Source organism: Phacochoerus africanus, chromosome 6 (assembly GCF_016906955.1).
Source record: "Phacochoerus africanus isolate WHEZ1 chromosome 6, ROS_Pafr_v1, whole genome shotgun sequence".
NCBI classification, from domain to species: domain Eukaryota; kingdom Metazoa; phylum Chordata; class Mammalia; order Artiodactyla; family Suidae; genus Phacochoerus; species Phacochoerus africanus.
The window spans coordinates 89033415-89060730 of record NC_062549.1 but is presented as its reverse complement, the minus strand read 5'-3'; the positions used below and the strand labels follow the sequence as shown (position 1 = coordinate 89060730).

At 37.4% G+C, this 27316-nt stretch overlaps 1 protein-coding gene across 1 annotated transcript in view; it reads left to right on the top strand.

The window, feature by feature from the left end:
• The window catches only part of ATF6 (activating transcription factor 6), a 219664-nt gene that overhangs the window by 20554 nt on the left and 171794 nt on the right, over positions 1 to 27316 (top strand). Inside the window, exons 7-9 of the mRNA XM_047782874.1 lie at positions 913 to 1116; positions 8981 to 9201; positions 26022 to 26207. Coding sequence (XP_047638830.1) covers positions 913 to 1116; positions 8981 to 9201; positions 26022 to 26207 — 611 coding nt within the window. The remainder of the gene's footprint in view (positions 1 to 912; positions 1117 to 8980; positions 9202 to 26021; positions 26208 to 27316) is intronic.

Here is a 27316-nt window from a genome sequence, read left to right as displayed (position 1 = left end):
TAGGGGTCAAATAGGACCTGCAACTGCTGGCCTGCACCACATCTATGAGGGATCTGAGCCACGTCTTCAACCTACACTGCAGCTCCTGGCAACGCCGGATCTTATCCCACTGAGCAAGGCCAGGGATCAAACCTTCATCCTCGTGAATACTAGTCAGATTCATTTCTGCTGATCCATGATGGGAACTCCTGTTATAGACTAAGCTTAGTCTCCATTCCTTAAAAGAATATGTTGGATAAAGTGTATGGTTATTAAGCTGGCTTGCCATTTTTAAATTAATGGACCTGTTTTGTCCGTTGTGGATAATGAATGTGGAAAAGAAAGGGAAGAAATAATCTTTGGTTGTTTTTATAGATGAACAGTACTTTAAAATAGAGTTAGGGCCCCATTCATCTTTGGGAGAAATTTTAAATTATAGTTAACAGATACTAAGTGTGGGGGCCATTTGCTTGTGACATATGTTATCTCATTCGCCTTGAGGCTTTATTCAGAGATTTTACTTTATTTTGTTTATTAATTTTTTTTTTTGGCCTCACTTGAGGCATGCAGAAGTTTCTGGGCCAGGGGTTGAACCCACACCAGAGCAGTGACCTGAGTGACAATGCGAGATCCTTAACCCCCTGCATCCTTAGGGAACTCCTTTATTCAGTGATTTTAGCTATTCTCCTTTATTGGTTCATGTGTCCCCTTCACAGACCTGCACCTTGGTCAGAAAGGAAGACCTCTGATTGAGGACTTTTCTTCAGTCCATTAAGATATAGAGTAGCTATGCTTAAACTTGAGTAAAGGATAGTCAGAGGTCAAGATAATGTGTCCAGAAGGATGTGTAATATAATCTGTTTTCTAGGATTTGCTTAATTGCCTTTAAATTGATTTATGGTTTTGTTTTGTTTTGTTTTTATATTTCTCCAGAAAATGGACTGACTCCAAAGAAGAAAATTCAGATAAATTCAAAACCTTCAATTCAGCCCAAGCCTTTGTTACTTCCAGCAGCACCCAAGACTCAAACAAACTCCAGTGTTCCAGCGAAAACCATCATTATTCAGACACTACCAACACTTATGCCATTGGCAAAGCAGCAACCAGTTATCAGTATACATCCTGCACCCACTAAAGGTACCTGAATGGAATTTGAGCTGTGTGTGTTTAATTGGAGGATGCTAAGGCATGTGTCATATGATTTTTTTTAATTCAGGTTATAATTTCTGAGCACATGCTGTGTGTCAGGAATTGTCCTTGGTTCTGAGGATGTCGTAGAGAGGACTGATAGGTGGTTCCTCTTCTAACAAGGGAGATAAGCTGTATAGATCAATTATATCTGTATGTCTTTTTTCTCACAGTTTTAATCATGAAAACACCTGTCTCTAAAGCTTGTGGTTTTGAAGTTCCCTTGTGGCACAGCGGGTTAAGGATTCAGGATTGTCACTATAGCAGCTCAGGTCACTGCTGTGGTGTGGGTTTGATCCCTGGCCCAGGAACTTCCACATGCCATGGGAACAGCCAAAAACCAAAATGAAACAAAGCAAAAAACCTACACAGCTTGTGTGTGGTTGTGTGTGTGTGTGTGTGTGTGTGTGTGTGTGTGCGCGCGCGCGTGCACGTCTTTTTTAGGGCCATATTCGCAGCATATTGCGATTCCCAGGCTAGGGGTCAAATCAGAGCTGCAGCTGCCGGCCTGCACCACAGCCACAGCAATACCGGATATGAACTGCATCCCTGACTTAGGCTGCAGCTTTCGGCAGTGCCTGATCTTTAACCCACTCGCATCCTCATGGATACTAGTCAGGTTCTTAACTCGCTGAGTCACAGTGGGAACTCCAAAAACTTGTGGTTTTATATAACCACTTGTAATGAAGAAAAAAACCTGGGAAACTTTCTTGGTGCCATTTTATTCTGAGATTTTTGTGTCCATGAACTTTTTTATGTTTAAGGAGAGATCAGTATGAAGTTCTCATCATGGTGCAGAGGAAACAAATCCGAGTAGGAACCATGAGGTTGCGGGTTCGATCCCTGATCCCTGGCCTTGCTCAGTGGCTTAAGGATCTGGCATTGCCATGAGCTGTGGTGTAGGTCACAGATGTGGCTCGTAGCTGGCGTGGCTATGGCTGTGGCTTAGGCCCGCAGCTGCAGCTCCAGTCGGACTCCTAGCCTGGGAACGTCCATATGCCGTGATTGTGGCCCTAAAAAGCAAAAAAAAAGAGAGGTCAGTATTTAAAATAATATGGTCCATTTCAGGTCTAATAGGCATATTTTGACAATAGAATCAGCCTCTTAATCTCTGAGGAGACAGCATTGTTTAATAAGTATGATCTTGTATGGTCGTAAGAAGAGACCTGAAAGTGTCAGGTAGTTAAGAATGTGTTTCTATATTTTGTCCACCAGATGGCCTCATATAATTGATTCTATAAGAAATTGAGGTCTTTATTGAAAGAAGTTCAAGTTTGAGGATTTGGTACTGTTTAGATGCAGGAATCATTTGCACATAGAGATCTCTTGGGAATATTATTCATCATTATTCTTATACTGAAATGTGTACACTCGACTAAAGGAAAACTTGTGCGGCATTCTTTCCGTGGATTTAGCTTGTTGGCAGCAGGTAGGACTAGGTGTCAGTGTGTTATGACTTGTAAATAAACACCAATGTTACATTTATGGTTATATTTCCAGCTATGGATTGTTAGCTTATTTCTTTGGAGCATGGTTTTAATGAGGACAAGGTCATAAATTTGATTTCCAGGTACTCTCTTATCTTTGTTCTATTCCATAGTCATAGACAATATGACATTGATAAAAAGAACCAGATAAGAGGATTTCCCATTGTGGCTCAGCAGAAACAAATCTGGCTAGCACCCATGAGGATGCAGGTTCGATCCCTGGCCTCACTCAGTGGGTTAAGGATCCGGTGTTGCCGTGAGCTATGGTGCAGGCCAGAGACTCCAGCTCCGATTTGACCCCTAGCCTGGGAACCTCCATATGCCATGGGAGTGGCCAAAAAAAAAAAGAAGAACCAGATGAGAAACTGGATGGATCAGTGCAAATCCGTCAATCAATCCCTACCAAAAAAACCCCAACTAAACAAACCTGAAATACCTGCCTTCTCAGTAAAGGGTTAAAACTGCTGTCTTTTTCATGAGAAAAATAGCAGTCCTATAGGATGGGTGTTATGGTCTGTGAGTAGATGTTAAGTGTTTTTGAACTCCTTGAAATAAAATGTAAGATTTAGTGTATGTTACATGTGGATTTTTCTTTTTTTCTTTTTTGTCTTTTTTGCTAATTCTTGGGCTGCTCTCGCAGCATATGGAGGTTCCCAGGCTAGGGGTCTAATCGGAGCCGTAGCCGCCAGCCTACGCCAGAGCCACAGCAGCGTGGGATCCGAGCCACGTCTGCAGCCTACACCACAGCTCACGGCAACGCCTGATCGTTAACCCACTGAGCAAGGGCAGGGACCGAACCCGCAACCTCATGGTTCCTAGTCGGATTCATTAACCACTGCGCCACGACGGGAACTCCACGTGTGGATTTTTCTAGGGAGAGTCTCCAAAACTTTCGTCAGGATCTCAAGAGTCTGTGTCTTCCCAAAGGCTAAGAATTTGAACTATAATGAAGCTCTTCCCATAAACTATTAAAACACATGTATAAAAAGTTGAAGTTTGACAGAATATGACCAGTATGTAAATCAAGGGGTTTTCCTAAGAATTTGCTCTTAGCAGACCAGACCATTGGCTATGTTTGAATGATAGATGGTCTTAACCTATAGCAGGAAGAGAAATTTCTTTTCTGAGTAGTTTATCAGTTTCAGAAACCTGAGTCATATGTTATTTAGAACTTCAGTGCTTTCCCATTATCTGAAGATAGTATTTATTTTGGGGGAGCATATGCTAATACAAGGCACTTGTCCGTTTTTATAGTATAATCTGTAAAGGTGATATTATACTAACATACAGATTTAAGTATATGTCTTCCATTTATTTGGGAGTGAGGAGAGAGGAAGAAGGGACATATAGGAAAGGCATTTTACAGTTAATTGATACATGTATCAGAAGTAAATATTTTGCTGTTGAAAAAGAACCTATATGGGAAAAGAATTGAAAAACGAATGGATATATATATAAAACTATAACTGATTTACTTTGCTATATACCTGAAACTAACACAACTTTCTAAGTCAACTATACTTCAATGAAATTTTTTAAAAAGTAATTTTTACAGGATTAAGTTCACATTCTCTGGCTTTAAATGGAAAACCATCATGGTTCAGCTCTAGTTTAGTTTTCTAACTTTACCTTATAGTATCACTCCTTTTCTATAAATCCTTTAGTCTAACTAATTTGGCCATTGGTCCTTTAATTTTCTTGTTTTTTCTAGTTTCTTGATGTGACATTCTGTCTGCCTAAAACAGCTTCTGTCTACTTATACATCTAAGTCCTGTACATTCATTAAGACTGTTAATGAGAGGAGTTCCTGTTGTGGCCAGTGGGTTAAGAACCCTATAGGTATTCACGAGGATGCAGGTTTGATCCCTGGCCTCTGTCAGTGGGGATCTGGTGTGTCTGCAAGATGTGGTATAGGTCGCAAATGCAGCTAGGATCTGGCATTGCTGTGGTTGTGGTGTAGGCTGGCAGCTTGAGCTCTGATTCGACTCCTAGCCTGGGAGCTTCCATATGCCACAGGTGCAGCCCTAAAAAGGCAAAAAAAAAAAAAAAGATTCTATGAGTAGTGCAGGTGAGAAATGATGAAAACTTAGAATATCAATGAAAATGAAGAGCCAGGATAGACAGTAGAGATGTTAAAAAGGATAGAATCACAGGGCTTGGTAATTACATGATGTGAAAGGGGGATGGAGGATGAAGAGGAAGCTATCCTATCTTGGGCTTTTTGGGTAGTAGTGCTAGTCATTGAAATGGAGGATAGAGGTAAAATAACTTGCTCCAGGTCATTCTCCTAGTGAAAGGTAGAGTCAGAACTTGAGCTCAGGTGGTCTGGCTCAGAGTCTATGAATTAATCGTTATACTATTTTTGCCTCTAACAGAATTCAGAGATGTGGTTCTTTGATCTCAAGAATTCTATCTAATTGGGGAGTTAACAGATTTATATAAATAACACTCACTATGAGAACTGATGAATAATTATACATTCAGTGCACTTACGGAAGCTGCTATTACACATAAAAGTAGATTGGTAGTAGTAGTAATAATAATAATAAAAAATTACTATTACTACTATTATTACTGTTAATACTGGCTAACATTTGATCTTTCTATGTGCCAGATACTGTTCTAAGTGCATTATCTTTTTTTTTTTTTTTTTTGGTCTCTTCTAGGGCTGCGCCTGTGGCACATGGAGATTCCCAGGCTAGGGGTGTAATCACAGCTGAGCTGCCAGCCTACGCCAGAGCCACAGCAACGCTGGATCCAAGCCACGTCTGTGACCTACACCACAGCTCATGGCAACACTGGATCCTTAACCCACTGAGCAAGGCCAGGGATCGAACCCAAAACCTCATGGTTCCTAGTTGGATTCATTAACCACTGAGCCACGATGGGAACTTCTTAAGTGCATTATCTTATTTAATCCTTGTATGAACTCTGTGAGGATAGATGCTATTATCATCATCTCCATTTTATAGATGAGAAAGTTAATACACAGATAAATTATTTATTCAGTCACAAAGCCATACTGTTTTAGACAAAGCAGACATTCAATAAATCTTTGATAAAAAATTTGAAATCTTTGAAGATAATCGAAAGGGAAGAAACTGACTATGACAATCAGTGAGTCATAAATAGTCAAAAGTATATAGCATTGAAACCATCCATAGTCCATTAAGGGAGATTTGTATGTAATGCCAAAGAGGCTTTTGAGCATGCTGAAATGGATAAACAGCCTTTTGGTATATCCTTTTTAACTGTTTCCACAATAGGAAAAGTAGTAACTATCTATATTCAGCTGCTAACTGTTTAAGACTAGAAACAGTCCTTGCATTGCATTTTTTGGTCTGGTAAGCATCTAGCATGTCAGATTTATCAAGTCACCATCAACACATTGTAATAGAAATTTAGTTGTTTCTCCCCATTCTATCTTGAACCCAAACATGCCTAGAATATGTAGAGGATCCTTGATTTAGATGCCGAATAATTTGAGGTTAATTGGGCACTCTGGGGTGAAAGGGCTTGATGCGCATTTTTGGAGAAAAAAAGGAGCTATCAGTGGCTTGGCAGACTTGGAGCCACGTTTGCTACACAGATCTTGCCTTGGTATTGCTCCATCTCCCTCACTTCCTGCTGCAGTTCTTTCAGCAAGGAGGTGGTGATAACCAAGTAATGGATGTTATACAGTTGGGTTATTTTTCTAAATTTTAAGAAGTGTTACAAACCAAAGCCATCTGCATGTGTTATCTGCCAGTGCTTTAAATCTGTAACTGGAGCTTGAAGTAGGATCTTTTTTTGAAACGACTGAATTCTTTATGTTTACTGCCGCCTCTGTTCTTTGGGATAATCCTCAAATTCGTTGAACAGTGTTTAGTTTTTTGGGATCTTTTTATCATAATTTTAAAACTCAGAATATGTGGAACATTGCATCTGATAATGCTCTTCTCAAAGTATTGGTTTAAGTCAGTGGTTCTCAACCTTTATACTGGAGACCCTGGGGTGTGGGTGGTAGGACGAGTGGTAGTTTTTGGCTTTTTTGCAGGGCATCTGCAAATCCGTATTTTCTGTAGACTGAATAAATAATTAGTTTCATATGTCTTTGTATTGCTCCCTTTCAGATTTCGTTAATACACTCCAGATTCATTACTAAATCATTACTAAATTCTTAATAGGCTTTTCTCATTACGTATTTTCTCAATCCTCAGAAACTGAAAGGACACCCATGATCTTCTTGGGTGACCATGGTATTTTTTGATATTAAAGAAGGGTCCTTATATTCAAGGTGGGAACCCTTGGTTTAAGTTTTACATTCTGAGTATGTATATTCTCAGTACCAGATTGACTGTAGTATCTCAACAAGTGTTATTAAAAACCCTAACATTTGGTCAAATGCTATTTACTTTTTTTGTTGTTGTTGTTGTTGTTGTTGCTATTTCTTGGGCCGCTCCCGCGGCATATGGAGGTTCCCAGGCTAGGGGTCTAATCGGAGCTGCAGCCACCGGCCTACGCCAGAGCCACAGCAACGTGGGATCCGAGCCAAGTCTGCAACCTACACCACAGCTCACGGCGACGCCAGATCGTTAACCCACTGAGCAAGGGCAGGGACCGAACCCGCAACCTCATGGTTCCTAGTCGGATTCGTTAACCACTGCGCCACGACGGGAACTCCGCTATTTACTTTTTATTTTTATTTGGCTACTTGACCTAGGCAAATTTGTATCTGCTTATGAATCATTTCTGTATTTTATGTTTTTATTTCATAAAATAAATTGTTCCAAGGGAAAATCAGAAGTGAAAATATGTAGTAGTCATTTATGCTCAAGTAAATTGTACATATTGCAAATTATTTTTAGTTTTTTCTTACTAATTTGCTAATTTACCTGGGGTAAAATGCCAATTCTAGTTTTAGTATGCTTTTTGAGGCCATCTGAAATATAAAGACTTTGACTTTATGGAATCGGGTTTTTGTTTTTTTTTTCTTTCTCTTTCTCTTTTTCTTTTCTTTTCTTTTTTTTTTTTTTTTTTAAGCCACATCCACAGCATGCAGAAGTACCCAGGCCAGGGATTGAACCTGTGCCACTGTATTGACAATGCTGAATCCTTAACTTTTAGGCCACCAGGGAACTCCAGATGTAATTTTTTTTTTTTAGGCTAAGGCAGATGTTCTTTAGAAACAGGTGTTTTGATTTTTAGTTTTCCTTGATCCTTTGAAATGCTGAGCTAAGTTTTACATGGGTCATGTTATACCATCAGAAAGCATTAGTAAATTATTTTCCCTTAAAAAAGAGTATTAATATACTAGGTGAAATTTTAGTTGCCAGTTACATAGTACCTTTATTTTGCTAGATGGGCTCAAGTAAATGTGGATATTAGGTGAGACTTTCAACACCTTATAAAATTGGCCAGATCTGAAAGGAAACACTCAGCAGGCAAGTAAAATTTTTAATAGACCAGTGTTATTAGTTGTGTGTGCCTTCTTTAGGTTAGCAATAGTAATTCTCCTCAGGTTAGCATTAAGGAAAGATTTGTAGACCATTATGGTGGGGAGTTGATATTATCTATGTACTATTTAAAATTATAGATTTGTTCCCTATGTCAAGTGAGAATTCCTCTCAAAAGGTTTTAACATTTTTGGTATTTGTAGCCTCTTGTTCTTCCAAGTATTGAGTTACTGAATCTCTGTTCATGTATTCTTGGTGTGGATGTATTTCTGAATTCCATTAATTTAAAGTATATGATTCTGTTTTCAGTATAGTTATCCATAATAGGAAAAATACTTTTAGCACTAATACATTTCAGAGGTTAAGATTTAGAGAAATCCATGTATAACGTAAGAAATTTGATATATGTTAGTTGAAAGAGTGTGGAAATATGTTGTTAGCGACAGCTTAAAAGAGAATGAATTTTGTTGGTTTCATTAAAAACAACAACAGGAGTTTCCGGTGTGGCTCAGTGGAAATGAACCTTTGGCTAGTATCCATGATGATGCAGGTTTGATTCCTGGCCCCACTAAGTGGGTTAAGGATCCGGTTTTGCGGTGAGCTGTGGTGTAGGCTGGCAGCTGCAGCTCCAGTTTGACCCTTAGCCTGAGAACTTCCATATGCCTCATCTGTGGCCCTAACCCCCCCCCCCCCAAAAAAAAAACCCAAAACAATAGCAGTAAAAGTCAGTATGAGTATGTGCTGCTACTGATTGTGTTTTAATTGGTGGTTTCAAATCCCTCTGTGTGATCTTACCTATTACTTTGCAGAAGAGACCTAAACGTTAAACAGCTCCCCTTGCTGCAGTAGTTAATGCACCCTCTGATTCCTTTTCATTTTTCTCTATTGCAGGTCAGACGGTGGTGCTCTCTCAGCCTACCATGGTACAACTCCAGGCACCTGGAGTTCTGCCCTCCCCTCAGCCAGTCCTTGCTGTCACTGGGGGCGCCACACAGCTACCTAATCACGTGGTGAATGTGGTCCCAGCCCCTGTGGCAAATAGCCCAGTGAATGGAAAACTTTCTGTGACTAAACCTGTGCTTCAGAGTACCATGAGAAGTGTGGGTTCAGATGTAAGTTTTGAAACTTAGTACTTTTTTAATGCCTGATTTAAAAAATGAAAACAGTACGAAACACTTTTTTGTTGCCTTGTTTTTGTTTTTTAAAGTTTGTCATATTGTGTCAAATGTGCTGAAATTGCCCATCCAATCTTTGGCAGAAAGTTAGGGTAAGGCTTACTATGTTAGAATCTAAATGAAAGGTTTTAAAGAGTCTTAAGTGGTTTGATGAAAAGAGAAGTATGCATATCTTCTTTAAATCCTTCTTTTGAACCTTTTCATCACATTCCTCCTAACCGTAACCCCCAACTCAATCATATACTAGTATTTTACAGGATTCTTTCATGTTTCCTGATTGAAATGTTTTTGGCAACTCCCCAGATAAGAGTCTGCAGACTGCTTTTGAGTCAGGGTTTATATTTAGCTTCTCTCTTAACTTATTGAAGGATTTTCACCACCACATAACGATGACTTGCTGCTCTTAGGAATTCTGTTTCTTAATGATTATTTAGTATTTTCCCATCTTTGCAAACCTTCAGGTCTTCTGTTGCAGGGATTTTTTTTTTTTTGTAATTTATAAATCACAGAACATTTCCTAAGATCTCTCAAAGGCTAAGACCAGCTACAGTACTTGCCTGCTAACTCTTGCTTTCTTTAAAAGTGATGTAAAATACCTCATGTTATGTATTAAACAGTAATTGAACATTATGGGCCTAAAGTTTAATGAATGTTAAAGTCAAATAATTAGTATAAAAGTGGATTCTCTAAAATTGTGATTGGGAAAGCAAATCCTATATGTTTTCTTTAAAATCAAAGTGGTTATTATTGGTGTTTACTATTGCTACTCCATCTTTTCTTTAGGTCTTGCAAAGTACTTTTAAAATCCTGTGAGTTATGTAAGGTTGTTTATCAGACTACTGACTGATCTGTCTACCAGAATTTATTAAGTAGCCCATTTAGTTGTGAAATTACTCTACTGTTGCATAAACACAACCAAGTAATCTCCATCAGCAGTATCGTAAAGACCCATGATGAAAAAATATTATCTAGTGGGAGTAGAACATTAAAGTTCTACATGAATTCCCCCAGTTTATATAGATACTGAAAACAGTGCATGCCAAGACATGAATGAGGAACATTAGTTTCATATGAGAATAGGCATGGATAATTCAGGATTAATTTTGACTATTATTATGTTTATTTTGAGGACTAGAAAAGGTAAGGACAGTGCTTGTGGTGTAATAGGCACTAATGCATAGTACGTATTTCAGTTGATGAAATGATATGATGCTGGAATTTGCTTTAAAAAGCTATGGGGAGGTGACGAGCACAGGATAGAGGAAACATGATTGGCAAAATGTTGATAACACTTGAAGTTGGGTATGAAATTTCCTTTTGGGTATGAAATTTTCTATAATAAGTCAATGAACAACAAGAACAAAAGTCTAAAAATCTTTCATATTTTCAATTAAAAAGTTGTATAGTCAATAAAAAAGTATGTTTTTCACAGACCGAGAAAATTAAAAATGATGAGGATTTTTGCGTGCAGATAGATTCTATGTCATTTCTAGTGATTGGTCTGTTCAAATTATCTGTTTCTTCCTGTCTTAGTTTTGGCAAGCTGTGTGTTTCTGGAAACTTATTCGTTTCTTTTAAGCTCTCCAATTTGTTGGCATATAACTATTCATAATATTATGATTTTTTTGTATTTCTGTGGTATCAGTTGTTAATTCTCCTTTTTCATTTCTTATTTTGTTTGAGTCCTCTTCTTGGTGAGTCTGGCTAGATGTTTGTTGATTTTGTTTATGTTTTCAAAAAACCAGCTCTTGGATTTATTGATCTTTTCTATTGTTTTTGATATCTATTTTATTACTTTGTTTTTCAAATTCTTTGAGGGGGCAGATTAGGTTGCTTATTTGAGATTTTTCTTGTTTCTTGACAAAGGATTCTTGCTAGGAACTTCCCTGTTAAACCTTTTTTTTTGCTACATCTCATAGATTTTGGAAAGTTGTGTTTTCATTTTCATTTGTTTTGAGGCATTTTCTGATTTCTTCTTTGATTTCACTGTTGACCCATTATTTTTTTTTTCATAGCATGTTGTTTAGTCTCTCTGTGTTCATTCTTGTCCAATTTTTCTTTCTTTGGTTGATTTCTAGTTTCATACCATTGTGGTCAGAAAAGATGCTTGAAATAATTTATATTCTGGAAAATTATTTTTAAAAAAATGGTCCCTTACAATTTCCTTTTAGTACTTTTAAATCATGAGTTTGAGTGTTTCTTCTGTAATACTACCAAATAGAACTAGTAATAGAAAATATTCAGAGTTGTCTTTATATAATTTATCTTGATATTCAAGATGTGTTATGAAATATTTTAGATGTGAAAAAAGGTAATGACTAAATAGAAATTTAAAAAATGTAGATGAACAGTATATCATGGTTGTTAAAAAATGTTAACATATTCTTAGCCTCCGGTCATAGAATTATAACATCCAGTCATGGGACATTCCATAGTAACATGGCTAGGATGGGGAAGAGGTCTAGAAACCATGTCAGAGGGAGAGAGATAGTTTAAGGTAAGTATGATTCAGTAAACTGAGGAGAGAAGACTGAAAGTAGAGCCATCTTCTAGGAACTGAAAGTAGTCATGTGGAAAATAGGATAATTGTTCTGAATTATTCCAGAGAACACATCTAAAACAGGTGCAGGTAAGTTATAAAATAATTCTTTATAATTCTAAGATTCTTTGTTACAGTTATTGTATTTAAAAACCAGAAGAGGTCACTGTCTCCTCTTAATGAGACGTCTAGTGAGCATCTTAATGTTGGCAATCATCATTCTATTTCAACAACTCATTTTATAGTCTCTAAATATTTCAATTAATTATTTGTTCATCCATTAGCCAGACATCCTTTATAAGTTCTTTGGTGTGAAAAACTATGTCTGTTTTGCTTTTGCACTCTTAAGAGTGCTCTGTAAATTTGGTGAATAATTCAGTCAACATTGGAAAAACTGGGAGATATATGAGATGAGAAAGTATAGAACCAACAAGTATTAGCTTTTTTAAAAGCAATGTTTATTGACTAGCATTCCTATTACTTTTCAGAATTTGGAGTTGATAGTAGTAGAGAAGAAAGTTTCAAGTATTGTGTGTCTGGTGCCAGAGACCTAAAGATGGGTAGAATAAATTTTCTAGTCAACCTGCATTGAGATTTTTGTGCTTATTTTTCCTTGGCTATCACATCAGGAAGTGAGCCAAGCCTTTTCAGTATGAGTTTTCTGGAAGAGGTTTTGACTTAATGTTTATTTCAAGTAAAGAAACATCAGTCTGTCCTATCAGCTGGCCAAACCACTCAGGAACCCAGAGTAAATCTGTTCCAGAAGGAGCTGTAGAGAACTTTGGTCTGCTCATATATATAGTCTCCTGTGTTAGTAGCTTGGTTGACCTCAATAGTGCGTGTGTTTGTTAGACTCAAGTCCTATTAAGTTAGGATAAATTTGAATTACTATAAATTCCTGATTCAAAATGGGCAAATGAAAATTTTTTCATCATGTTTTTTCTTTTGTGTGTTTTAAACCAAAAGTGTGGTGAAAAAGTTGTAATTCAGCACCAAAAAGAAAAAAAAAAAGATACCAGTCTTTTGTGGCTTTGTATTGCTGACATGGCTTCTTTTTTTTTCTACTTTTTTTTTCTTTTGTTTGGCTGGTTTCACTCTCTAGAGGCCTGCTACTGCCATAAAGTAGCATTTTTAGCATACCATATTCTGCAAACTACATTAAGTGCCACATTTTCTGTTATGAAACAGTTTGCCTGGTTCAAATTATAATCTCACTCTTCCTGCCTTTTGCTGGTAAATCTGTTTTGTTTAACTCTTGGAAACCTCACCTAAGTTTTCAAGAAGTATAGTTGGTTTTTGGCTCTGATCCTGATGGAAAAAATGAACATGGTCTCTCATTTCAGTGTAGAAGTTCTCTTATGTAGTTTCTTAGTAAATGGCAATCTTGGAACTACAAAGGTGCCTTCGTGGGAGAACATGGGCTTATCTTTCTCTAAAGTGCTATTGAATGTTGCCAAGTCAAACCAGGGGCTTGGAAACAGCAGCCTGTTTAAATCTGCCTTTAGTGCTTTCGCCTACCCATCATTATTCCATAAAGTTCATCAGACATTAAGGCCCTGGTTTTAAGGCTATGGAGCTAAATTTGTTTTGGTTATTGAGACAATAGACCAGGGGAAAAAGTAGTGAAATTCTCTTCTCCATGCTCCACAGTAGATCAAGGTGGGAGCTTAATAGAAATCAGTTGGTGGGCATAATGGAAAGAAAATGATCAGAAACTAGGAGGTCAGAACTAGAAGTAATATCAGATGGGGAGGCCGATGAAGGGATATAGTCTATACTGACAGGAGGCCCCGGTCTTCTTATCAGCCCATTTACTTCATTGAGCATCTTCTAGACCCTTTATTCCTTTGGATCCTCTATCTGTTTCTTTAGTTAGTGACCTTGACCCCTTCCATCCCAGTTCCTACCCTTTGGGAGTCCCTCCCCTGAGTCACTAGAGCCTTCATGAGGAGGTATGTGCTGGAGGGATCCACTTCTACCAGCATTCAGGTATTAGAAGTGTTGTGATGGAGATTCCCTTGGCAAACAGAGTAAATTGAAATTTTGTATTTCTTCTCAATGGAGACAGTGTTACACAGTTAAGTTCAAGATTTCAGGTATTGTGTTATTGTGAGCATGGAGGTGATGTGATACTGGATCAGATAGATGGGTGCTGTGCCCATAGTATTCCTTTATTGTAGTGGCGGCATGCTGAATTTGGGAGTTGCCTGCCTTTACAGCAAGCAGTAAGCAAGTTTCTTTACTGTCCAGAGGGAGATGTCACCTCATCTCTCAAGGTTTCAACCCTGAGAAATGGCCTGGGTGAAGATTGGTCAGAGCCTCTTCCTGGGTATCCTTGTTGTACCCAGGAAGACATGTAGTAGCACGACTCACAGGGGACCCACTAAAGGAGTATCTTCCAAGAAAAATATGAATCTAAAATAATCTATTTACAACGCAAAGAGTGTGGAGGGAATCTTAGAAAAATAGAGAGTGCCTGTGTTCTATTTCAGAAAAGAAAAAAAAAGTGTAACTTCTACTGATACTTAAGTGGCTTATTTTGTCTGTAACACCCAAGAATAGATACTCTGTTAGGTCAAAGCATGAGCTGAATATCCTTAAATTATGTGACTAGCTTAGATCTAAGAAGATAAAGGAAAGATACTTTAGAGTAACTAAATTGTCTAACAGCAAAGACATTGAGGTCATATTTCTTTAGGCTACAGAGCAGAGGGATCTTCAACAGGAAGTTTTGGAGATCTGAAAAGCTCTCCAGATTCCAGTAAAAAATTACTTCTGTACTGACTACTTTTTGGCTTTTGTGCTACCAGGGACTCAGCAAATAAAAGAAAAACATGCTTTGTTAAAATATTTGCAGTTCCTCTTTAGATGGAGATTTGGGGACTTCTAAAAATTTATCTTGAATAAAGAATTTGGCAAGTAATCTCTTTTGTGGTTACAGTAGTTTTGGAATGGTAAGTGAACAGGTTTTTTGTTGTTTTTTTTTTAAACTCTGATGTGTTGCATTAGGTTGGATTTATGTTGTGGCAACTTTAGCTTTTGTTTGTTTGTTTGTTTGTTTTGTCTGCACCTATGGCATATGGAAGTTCCCAGGCCAGGGATTGAACCCAGGCCACTGCAGTGACAATGCCAGATCTTTAACTTGCTGGGCCACAGGAGAACTCCTACTTAAGCATTCTTTATTCTGTATTTTTAAGTTTGGCATCTTGATAAGGTTAATATGTAATTATTTTTAGAGGGATGCTGATTTGTGTCTTAATAAATAAATGCTTCTCTCCTTTCTGTGATTTTTCTTCCCTAACCTGCCTCTGCAAACTCATTCTTAGGGAGACAGTCCTCCCATGTCCCACATGCTTTCTAGCCATTTTGTTCCCCTGCTCAGAAGCAGTCATTGTTACTAGTTAATGAGACAGTTCTTTAATATATTGAGAATTTGTCTTTTTGCTTATTTACCTATTTTATGGAAATGGTAATATAGCATGAACACTGTCCTGCACTAAAGGATCTGGTGTTGCTGCAGCTGTGGCATAGGTTGCAACTGAGGCGCCCATCTGATTCCCAGCCCATATGCCATGGGGCAGCTGAAAAAGAAAGAAAAAAAAGAATAACTTGATGCTTATTTCATTTTGTTCATGTACAGGTTTATCTGTAGGAGAAATTCCTGGAATTGGAATTGGAGAGTCAGAAAGTAGGTAGTTTTTCTTTTCTTTTCTCTTTTTTTAGCACCACACCCATGGCATAAAAAGTTCCCCGGCTGGGATGGAATTGGAGCTGCAGCTGCTGGCCTACATCACAGCCACAGCAACACCAGATCCAAGTTGAATCTAAGACCTACACCATAGTTTTCGGCAATACCAGATCCTTAACCCACTGAGGGAGGCCAGGAATCAAACACACATCCTCATGGATACTAGTTAGGTTCTCAACTCCCTAAGGCACAGTGGGAACTTGATTTATTTTTTTAAATGTTTGTTTATGTGTTTTTTAGTTTTTCACATTGGGGAAATTCTCATTTGTTCTTCCACTTACAGAGTATGAGAGTGACAGTCACAGGGTCTCTTAATGGAGCCCATAGATAGGTTTCATTTTTCTATAAACAAGTTCTCTTTTCTTCACCTCACTCCTTTCTTGGCATAATTGTTTGTAATACTTTGTGTGTGTGTGTGTGAGCATTTGTCTGGAAAGATAGTCCATAGCTTCCTATGTAGTTTTTGTTTTTTTTAAGGGTTGCACCTGCGGCATATGGAGGTTCCCAGGCTAGGGGTAGAATCTGAGCTGCAGCTGCAGCTGCTGGCCTATGCCACAGCAACTGAGGATCTGAGCCACATTTGTGACTTATACCACAGCTCATGGCAATGCCAGATCCTTAACCCACTGAGTAAGGCCAAGGATTGAACACTCATCCTCATGGATCCTAGTTAGGTTTGTTTCCACTGAGCCACAATAGGAACTCATGGATGTTTTAGTTTTTTTTGTTTTGTTTTGTTTTGTCTTTTTGCCTTTTCTAGGGCCGCACCTGCAACATATGGAGGTTCCCAGGCTAGGGGTCCAATTGGAGCTACAGCTGCTGGCCTACGCCACAGCCACAGCAATGAGGGATCCGAGCCGTGTCTGCAATCTACACCACAGCTCATGGCAATGCCGGATCCTTAACCCACTGAGCAAGGCCAGGGGTCGAACTTGCAACCTCATGGTTCTTAGATTAGTTAACCACTGAGCCACGACGGGAGCTCCTCATGGATGGTTTTTTGATAGCTTAATTGAGCTAAAAGTCATATATCTTAGAGTTTTAAAATGTACTATTTAGTGATTGCTTAGTATATTCCCAGAGCTGCTGTTATCACCACTACCCCTGCTGTCTAATTCCAGAATATTTCATCACCCTAAAAAGGAACCCTCTTCATATTAGCAGTCATTCCTCATCCCTGCTCTCCCCTACCCCTGGCAACTACTAATCTACTCTCTTTATGAGTTGCCTATTCTGGACATTTTGTATCAGTGGAATTATATACATAGTATATAGATTTTGTTTATGACCTCTTTCACTTAGGATATTTTTCAAGATGCATTCATGTTGTGACATGTTTCAATACTTCTTTTTATGGCCAAATAACATTGCATTGTTTGGGTAAACTACTTTTGGATTATCCATTTATTAATTGATGGGCGATTGGGTGATCTCTACTTTTTGGAAGTCATGAATGATGCTACTTTGAACATTTGTGTTCAAGTTTTTCAGTCTTTTAAAAACAATTTTTAGTGTAAAAGTGTTACAAATTAGAAAAATGCAAGTTAACACAACAGTCAAATGTACAAAATAAGTAATTTTACAAAGGAGAATGTCAAATTATTTCCATGAAAGTATCAGTGGCTATTTATTCTTGAAAGTGTATGTCCTCTGAAAATTTACTACTTTGCAAATATAAAATATTATATATTGCAAAGTGGAAGAATATTAATTGTTAATAAAAGAGGGCTTTTGACTGGTTAAAGGTGGTTTACAAATGGTATTCAAAGATTAAACCCTGTTATGGTTAATATTTTCTGTAGTTCTTACCCTGTTGATTATGGGTTCTAAAGGAAAATATCTTTGTGTCTTTCCTGTGACTCCCTAGTGTTAAGTGTGTACCACCACCCTGTGGGTGTGTGTGTACATGTGTATTAGATCTTGTATATGGTAGTAATTTTCAAATTTTAGAAAAGGTGACAAAAGAAAAAGTGAAGAGAACACCCATTTGCCTTTACTTGGATTCACCTATTGTTAACATTTAACCACATTTGCTATATTAGTTCTCTTTCTTTCTATCTGCCCATCTGTCTCTCCATCCACACACATACACAGCTTTTTTTTTTCTGAACTATTTTAGAGTAGGTTATATGCTTCATAGTCCTTTACCCCTAAATATTTCAATGTGTATATCCTCAGAATAGGAATATTCTCTTACATACCCATAGTACAGTTAACCACCTTCATAAATTAACCTTTGTAAAATACTTTAATCAACTGTCGATATCACAGCTTTGTCAGTTGAATTTTTTCCCTTCCAATACAGGATTCAATCTAGGGTCAGGCATTTATTTTATTTATTTATTTTTATTTTACTTATTTATTTATTTTTTGCTTTTTTTAGGGCCCCACTGGTGGCATATGGAGGTTCCCACGTTAGGGGTCTAATTGGAGTTACAACTGCTGGCCTACGCCACAGCAATGCAGGATCCGAGCCACATCTGCGACCTACACCACAGCTCATGGCAACACTGGATCCTCAACCCGCTGAATGAGGTCACGGATCTAACCTGCAGCCTCATGGTTCCTAGTCAGATTTGTTTCCTCTGCGCCATGACGGGAACTCCATTTTTAAAATTAAAAAAATTTTTTTTTAGGGTCAGGCATTTAGATGTTACCTCTCTTTACCTTTTTTTAATCTAGAACATTTTCACAGCCTTTACCTTTTTGATACTTCTGAAAAATTCAGCTCTTTTCTAATACAGTTTTGGTAAGTACTTCATATTTGTTTCCACATAGTCCTATTTGATTCACACAAAATCCTTGTAAAGTAGGCTTTAGTCCCATTTTACCATTGAATGAATCAGTTGATTAAATGTTTCAGCCAAGGATATATTGCTTAAATGGCTAATCGGATACAGTGGTATGTACTGAACACTTTCTAAGTGCATAAAACCTTCTAGAGGGCTTTTGAGTTGAGTGAAGTCCTGGTAAATACAGAATAAGGAGCAGACGGAGGGATCTCTCTGGAGTGTGAATTAGATTTTTATTCTTAGACTCTGTTTTTCTGCTTTTATAGGGATTAAATCAGATTTCCAGATTTTGTCTATTTTTTATTTTTTGTTTTTTTTTTCAGTTTGGTATTTAAAATTTAAATATGTGAAATAGGCACTGGAATGAGGACAGGTATTTTTTTTTTTTGTCTTTTGTTGTTGTTGTTGTTGTTGCTATTTCTTGGGCCGCTCCCAGGGCATATGGAGGTTCCCAGGCTAGGGGTTGAATCGGAGCTGTAGCCACCGGCCTACGCCAGAGCCACAGCAACGCGGGATCCGAGCTGTGTCTGCAACCTACACCACAGCTCACGGCAACACCGGATCGTCAACCCACTGAGCAAGGGCAGGGACTGAACCCGCAACCTCATGGTTCCTAGTCGGATTCATTAACCACTGCGCCACGACGGGAACTCCATGGACAGGTATTTTCAATATTACTTCAGTTGTACAGTTAGGGCAGCTGGATAGCACATTGTTTATTGAAATTAAGAGTTTTAGCCTCCTTCCCAATTTATTCATAGCTATAGTTTCTCTCTTTTTACTGAAACTTATGTGTATGATATATTACAGTTTACAAAAAAACCTTTATGTCCACTACTCACTTGATCCTCACCTTAATCACATGACCTGCTATAGTAGAGTTAGGATTCAAGCCTATGCCTTCTCTTAGTCTAGCATGATTTTTTTTCTCTCCCTTTGCAAATGTATTCTCTTAATTTAAAAAAATTTCAGGAGTTTCCATCGTGGCGCAGCAGAAACAAATCTGACTAGGAACCATGAGGTTGGGGGTTCGATCCCTGGCCTTGCTCAGTGGGTTAAGGATCCAGCATTGCCATGAGCTGTGGTGTAGGTTGCAGACGTGGCTCAGATCTGGCGTTGCTGTGGCTCTGGTGTAGGCTGGTGGCGGCCCTAAAAAGACGAAAAGACCAAAAAAAAAAAAAAATTTCAGGCAAGTGGTTTTAAGTCGAGAGACAAAGTATAATAAGGGTTGACCTTATTTGAACAAACTAGTATCAAGTAAAACAGCAAACTTAATCTTATCCATATTTTATGATACAATAGTCATTATTGTGCTGCGTGGTAATTAAGTACACATGTTTAACAGCAGTACTAGAACCGTTTTGTTTTTGGATTGGATGAGACCTTTAGAGGATTAAAGTGGTTGCTTTAAACTTTTTGCCCACAATTCACAGTAAAAAATGTATTTTACATCTCTTTCGACATACACAGTCTAATGAAACAAGAGCTAATCTCTTGAACTACATACAAAGCCTTCTCTTTTCTTTTATTCTATCCTGTGCTTTTTTTTTAAAAGCCTGTCAATTTTTAAAAAGTCTGTTGTGATCCACTGAGTTTTTCATACTGCCTGATACTGGGTTATAATAGTTTCAAAAACATCTTGTGGTCTAACTCCCTCTTTTTATTAATGTTTAAATAGACCCTTGGAGAAGAAGTGATTTTTCCAAGATCTTCCAGTTAATTTATTGTAGTGCTGGGACAAGAATTAAGAACTCCTGATTTCCAGTGTTGTTGTTTAGTGACTAAATTACTGTTACTCTTATGGAGCTACACCAAGTATTTCTAGGGATTTATGAAGCAGAGGAGTCTGTAACTGAAGGCACAGGAAACTGCTCTGAGGATCTTTGAAGATCCTTATGCATGGGACTAAAATTCCTCCAATCTTCAGGAGGCTCTGCCCACAGTGTGGCTTTCCTAAGGGCATCTGGTAGATATTCCTGCCTTTGCCTCTACTAGTTGCTTTTTCTTTTCACTCAGAAGATGAGATCAAATAGGGCAGCCTGGATCTATAATCTAGCAGGGATTCAGTCTATTATCCTTTCTCACGCTGGAAATCATACTACATGTCACAGGACATTCTTCATTAGGAAAGAAAAAAAGAGAGAGAAGGAAATTTCAGGGCAAAAATTATTTCCTTGACTCTCCCAATTAAATGGCTCAGGTTCCCAGTAATGAAGCATCTTTAATGTAATTTAAAAAAAATCTTTAATTTTTTTTTTGAGTAGGAACTTGTTATACCACACACACACACACACACACACACACACACACACACACACACACACACACAGCTTAGTAGAGAGTAAAAATGAAATTTTGACTTTCTTTTGTGAGATTTGAGAAAAAAAGGTAGTATAAGTAAAAATTATCTGTTTTTCTGCTTTAAATAATTTTACAAGGAAAAGGAGTATACTTAAGATTCTTAAGATAAATCAAATTAAAATATGTAATTTATTTGAATATTTAAAATAAGCTTGCCACTAAATTTGTCAATGATTTTAGCTATACACCTTTCCTAAAAATTTTTTAATATAGTTGATTTCCAATGTTGTATCAATTTCTGCTATATAGCAAAGTGACCCAGTCATACGTATATATACACATTCTTTTTCTTGTATTATCTTCTATCATATTCTATCACAAGTATACACCTTACTAAGGATATAGTTATAAATATATTTACTATGATAGACAGTGATATGTAAATTAAAAGAAATATGTAAGGAAATTTATTCCTTTGGCTTTTAAATCAGTTTCAAGTAGACAAAGTGTATTTCTTTTTTAAATTTAATTAAAATTTTTTTGGTATGATGAAGAGGTTAATCAGTACTTCATTTTTCAGTTTAGAGGGAAAGATTCAGCAAAAGGAGAATTAGAACTGGTAGATGTGTAGCAAGTTGGTGATTCCTTCACCTGTAGGTTATCAGTGCTTGGTCTGTCTTGAATTTGTGTGAGATGTTGGAATGTATTTCTTAGCATTAAAATATCGTATTTTAGGAGCTCCCATTGTGGCTCATCAGGTTAAGAATCTGACTAGTATCCATGAGGATGTGGATTTGATCCCTGGCCTCGGTCGGTAGGTTAAGGATCTGGCCTTGCCGAGAGCTGCAGTATGGCAGATGTGACTCGGATCCCATGTTACTGTAGCTGTGGTGTAGGCCAGCAGCTGCAGTTCCAATTTGACCCCTCGTCTGAGAACTTCCATATGCCACAGGTGCGGGCTAAAAAGAAAAAACAAATTATTTTAATATCTTTAATTTATAGCCATTCAGAACTCTGAAGCTCATTTTTTAGCAATATCACAGAATCAAGGGTCTAAATAGCCTATTTTTGCAAGAAGAGCATAATATCTTATAGTCAATAGCAGTCAATAACTTAAAATTAAAAAACATCATGCAGAGAAGTTTAGGATTTTGACTCTTAAATGGATCCAACCTTCAAAAAGTACTTGTCCGTTTGTGAAAGTTATCCTTTTATGAGAGGCTTTCTTACAGTCAAATAAATGTTTAATAATTAAACACCATATTTTATAGTGCAGTGGCACTAAAGGGAGAATATTTTGCAGCTGTGGAGTTTTTTTCTTTCTTTTTTTTCCCCAAGGCACAATGCTTGGTGGGAGATTTATGTGAAGACAGGATGATCAGAAGCAGGGTCTGGCTGGCTGTTCACACATTTCAGTCATGTCATATCATCTGATACGGCCATAAGGGAGATGTGTCAATTGATTAGTAGGCCACAGAATGGATTTTAAGTTTTCAGACTGCTAACAAAGGAGATTAACCTTTCAGATACAAGCAGTTCCATAAGCCTTCAATTTCAAACAGGCACATAATTAAAGTAACCACACAGTTCACTGAGTTTAGAGTTCCATACTGTGATGCAAGACTTCCTATTTGGTATTTAAAAACAATGTGGAGCTGTTGTGTAAGTAGTACTGGCTTGGAACCACGGGTCCTAAATCTAGCCTTGGCTCTTCTACTCTCTAACAGTATTGAGTGATGAGATTTATCTTAAAGAGTCTTAAAAACTATACAAATTTCAACAAGAGGAGATTAAAAAAATGTAGAACATCAAGATAATTTCAATAGTATGCTGCTATCCTCATGGCCTGTCAGAGTTAATCATGATACACTGTATGTACAAATTAGTTTACTGGCTTTCCCGCTGTGGCACAATGGGTTAAGAATGTGACTGTAGGAGCTCAGGTTGCTTCGGAGGCACCAGGTTTGATCCCTGGCCCTGTACAGTGGGTTAAAGGATCCGGCATTGCCCCAGGCACAGCACAGGTTGCAGCTGCAGCTTGGGTTTAATCCCTGGTCTGGGAATTTACATTTGCCACAAGTGCAGTCATTTAAAAAAAAAAAAAAAATCACGGAGTTCCCATTGTAGTTTAGCAGGTTACAACTAGTATCTGTGAGAATGCAGGTTCAATCCCTGGCCTCAGTCATTGAGTTAAGGATCCATTGTCATGTGAGCTGTGGTATACGTTGCAGGCATGGCTTGGATCCATTGTTGCTGTGGCTGTGGTGTAACCTGGCAGCTGCAGCTCTGCTTTGACCCCTAGCCTGGGAACTTCCATATGCCTCAGGTGTGGCCCTGAAAAACAAAACCAAAAAATCAGTTTGTAAAACAGTAATTACAATGTAATCCTTTTTTCTTTTTTCTCAATAAATTTTATTACATTTATATTTGTACAATGATCATCATAACCCAGTTTTACAGCAGTAATCCTTTTTTTCTGGTAAAATATTTCCCCCACCAAGAAATCAAACAATATGTATGTGTATTTAATCTGAAAATTATATATAGTTTTTGTCTAGAAATACAGAATAAATGTTTACTCATATAGCTGAAGATAGCTTTCTGAGATGTAAAGTTGGAACTTCATGTTTTGTGATTCCTATGGATTTTTGTATGTTTTTACTGTATTTATCTTTTGTATTTACTACTACTAATGAGTATTTACTGCATTTTCAGAAATGTTGTACCTTCCTCTATGGGAAGGAAAGAATATTTGGCTACAGATGGTTTTCATTTTTTCAGTATGAGGCATGTGCATTGACAACCTTTGAAACTTTATGCTGTATAATATGCAGGTGCTTTTATTGTTTATAGAAATCCCTAATCCTTGTTTGAAATTTATTAAACGGTTTGCCATCTGTAAGCCTCCCCAAATTCCATACATTAATTAGCTTTTAAAATAAGATTGCCTTTTATCTAACTTTTAGTATAAACTCTTCCATCTGGGAACCTTCTCTTATGTGCTTATTCGGCATACTGTGCACTTTAGCACTCTAGTGTTCAAGTATTAATTATGGACCCTGGCATTCTCAGTAACAATGAAGATCTCTCTAAGAGTAATAGTAGATTGAATAAAGCAGCCTTGTTCTGAGAATAATTTGAAATTGACGAATAATCAGTCTATCATGGTTTTACCATTGCTGTGTGTATGTTCGTGTGTGCATTTAGAATTATTGAAGAATGGGATAGTAATTCCACATGGAAATTTTATAGATTGTTGGTTATGTAAGTCAGCATTCTTGTGATGTTTCACTTAAAAAAAAAAGGAAAAAATATTCTTTTTGATATCGTATGTACTGTTTCTATTCTGGTGGATTCTGATTGAAAGGTTGTTGACTTTGGTGTTGAGAGATGCTTGGTTGGCTCTGGTATACCTCACTTTCTAGTAAATGTAGTCTAGGGTGGGAATTTTGTTATTTCAAAAGAAATCAGTATTAAATTTTTAAGTTTTATTTATCCATCTCAGTAAGAGTTATTAAATCACAGTAAAATACCTTTTTTTTTCTTTTTTTGTCTTTTTAGGGCTGCACCCCCGGCATATGGAGGTTCCCAGGCTAGGGTTCGAATTGGAGCTGTAGCTGCTGGCCTAGCCACAGCCATAGCAACTCGGAATGCGAGCCACATCTGTGACCTGCACCTCAGCTCATGGCAACGCTGAATCCTTAATCCACTGAGTGAGCCAGGTATCGAATCTGTGTCCTCATGGATATTAGTCAGATTTGTTTCCACTGAGCCATGACAGGAACTCCTTATTTTTAAAAAATCTCTTAAAAATAAAGAGGTCAGTAATTTAGTTATCTGTATACTTACAGTAATAAATTTTAATATTGGTGCTTTTTATGGACCTAATTTTGCTATCTCGCCATCTCCTCCAAATAAACTAGCCAGGTATCGAATCTGTGTCCTCGTGGATATTAGTCAGATTTGTTTCCACTGAGCCATGACAGGAACTCCTTATTTTTAAAAAATCTCTTAAAAATAAAGAGGTCAGTAATTTAGTTATCTGTATACTTACAGTAATAAATTTTAATATTGGTGCTTTTTATGGACCTAATTTTGCTATCTCGCCATCTCCTCCAAATAAACTAGCCTAATGCTAAAACAAATAGGTTCCACACTTTAGTTTAGAAAGTATGATAGCACTAATTTTGCTCAATAAGTTTTGATTATGGTAGATTTTGTGGGGAGTATTACATAGTTTTGGATTCTAAGGTATAAAATCTAGGTGGAGAGAGAGAGTCAACATTTTTGACAGTTTAGATGGTTAAAGTGTTCAGGTGTATTTTCCAAATTATAAGGGCATAAGAAATGAAGAAAAAAATTAAAGCTCTGAGTGGTTCATAATAATTAGAATTTAGAAGTTCCTTAGAATTAGCTCAGTAGAGGAGACAGATTCCAAATTGGAATAAATAATATGATTAAAGGAATAAGTTAGATATGTGTGGAGATCATGGAGTAGCCTTAAATGATAAGATTGGAGAGTGTGGAGTAGATAGTTGTGAGGTTAGGGCAGTAGGAGATGGTTGCATTATGGAAGATTTTGAAAGCTAGAGCATGACTGCCTTGCTTTTGCAATGGAGTAACAAGGTTGAAATGTTTTTAGGGGAAGGAAGTTATCTTAGAAATGGTAGACAGGATAAGACTGAAGCCAGTTAAAAGGAGAGACTATTGCAGTAGTCTAGAGTTGAGTTAACGAGTGCCTGTATTAGAAGAATGGCAGTGGAAATAGAAAGGAATGACTGAGACGCACTTTCACAGGAAGAAGTTTGCTCATTAGCATATCCTCAATACATATTTAGCAAGTAAATGAGAGGTTGAGAGAGAGAGTAAATTTAGGGGATGAGGGAAAATAGGTTAATGGTCCCACCTTTTCTTTATATCCAGAGAGATACTTACCACCGACATGAGATGAACAGATTTTTAAAAATCTAGGTAGAAGGAGATAATTGGTTCAGTTTGCACATTGTGAATTTAAAACGATGGTAACTCTACAAGTAGAAGTGGTCTTATAAGTAATTGGACATGTGGTTCTGAAAAATGGTCAATTCAGGTCCCGTGTTCTAAAGTGTATGAATACATACATACATATATAATGTTTCTAAAGGGAAAATTGGAAGAGCAATAAACCTTAGAAAACACAAGAAGAAATCATTTAACATTTAGGTTTTAGAAGGCCTTATTCAATAATTTGACTTGTTTGAGTAGTGTTTTTAAAAAGAACGAATAACCTATGTTTTGAATAATTCATTTAAAAATAACTGTAAAAATCAGTATATTCTAGTCTGATCTGATCTGATTCTGAAATTCAAATATTCTGATTCACTGTAACTTTTCCTAGATTGCTGTGCTAAGGAGACAACAGCGTATGATAAAAAATCGAGAGTCAGCTTGTCAGTCCCGCAAAAAGAAGAAAGAATACATGCTAGGGTTAGAGGCAAGGTTAAAGGCTGCCCTTTCAGAAAATGAGAAGCTGAAGAAAGAGAATGGATCACTGAAGCGGCAGCTGGATGAAGTTGTATCAGAGGTGAGTGCTAGAGCCGGGATAATGGGTTCTTTTTGTTTGAGAAATCAACTGAAAATTTTACATTTTATTTATTTTTATTTGTTTTTTTTTTTTACAGCTGCACCCTCTGCAAGTGGAAATTCCCAGACTAGGGGTCAAATTGGAGCTACCGCTGCTGGCTTATGCCACAGCCATATTAACACAGGATCTGAGCCATATCTGCAACCTGCACCACAGCTCATGGCAATACCAGATGCTTAACCACTGAGCAAGGCCAGGGATTGAACCCACATCCTCACGGGTTGTAGTCAGGTTTGTTAAGTGCTGAGCCACGAAGGCAACTCCACATTTTAAATTAAATTGTGTAAAATAATAGTACTAGGAAAAGGTGGGCACAGTAAGTCCAAAAACATTTGTAGTAAGGATAAAGTATTGGAAAGAGGAGCTTTTGAGTTGTACCTCCCAAGCTACGTACAAAGTTGTCTCCTTTTCCCAGGTTTCTCCTCACTCATGACTAATAGAACTCTAGCTTTCTCTCTTGGTTTTTTTTTTTTTTTTTTGGTTTTGTTTTGTTTTTGTTAAACTAAGTGAATCATATTGAGACTTCTAAGTAGTCCCACTAGGTCTTCCCTTTTGAAAAAGAAAACAACACAAAGTTAAAAATTTTGAATGTTTTCTCTGTTCACCTGACTACTATTATGTTTTGTATTTTGCTGCTCTGCTGGTCCCAACAAGGTTAATTTCCTCAATTCTGTTCATGAAATCTACTGTTTTCAGGCTTTCCTACTGCAATGCTGTCCTGGATTGAATAGATGCCTCTGCCTACTGAGTGGGGCTTCTTTCATTGCTCTTTATGTCTTGCCCTGAGCACATGGGAATATTACATTACGTTACTGAAAACAATCATTTAAGAAGGAGACAAATCATAGAAATATCTCAGTATTCTTTGAAGAGCCATACAAATAGAAAATTTTTGAGTTCTTTCCTTTTGGGTGAAGGGGCCTGTGCAGCAGGGTGACTGCTATATTTCTTCTTTCCTGCTCCTCTCCTTTTCTCTCTCTGCTGAAAACAAAACTTGGAAGGTTCTGCTCTAGTCTTTAACAGTACTATTTCCTCACATTTGCATTTTG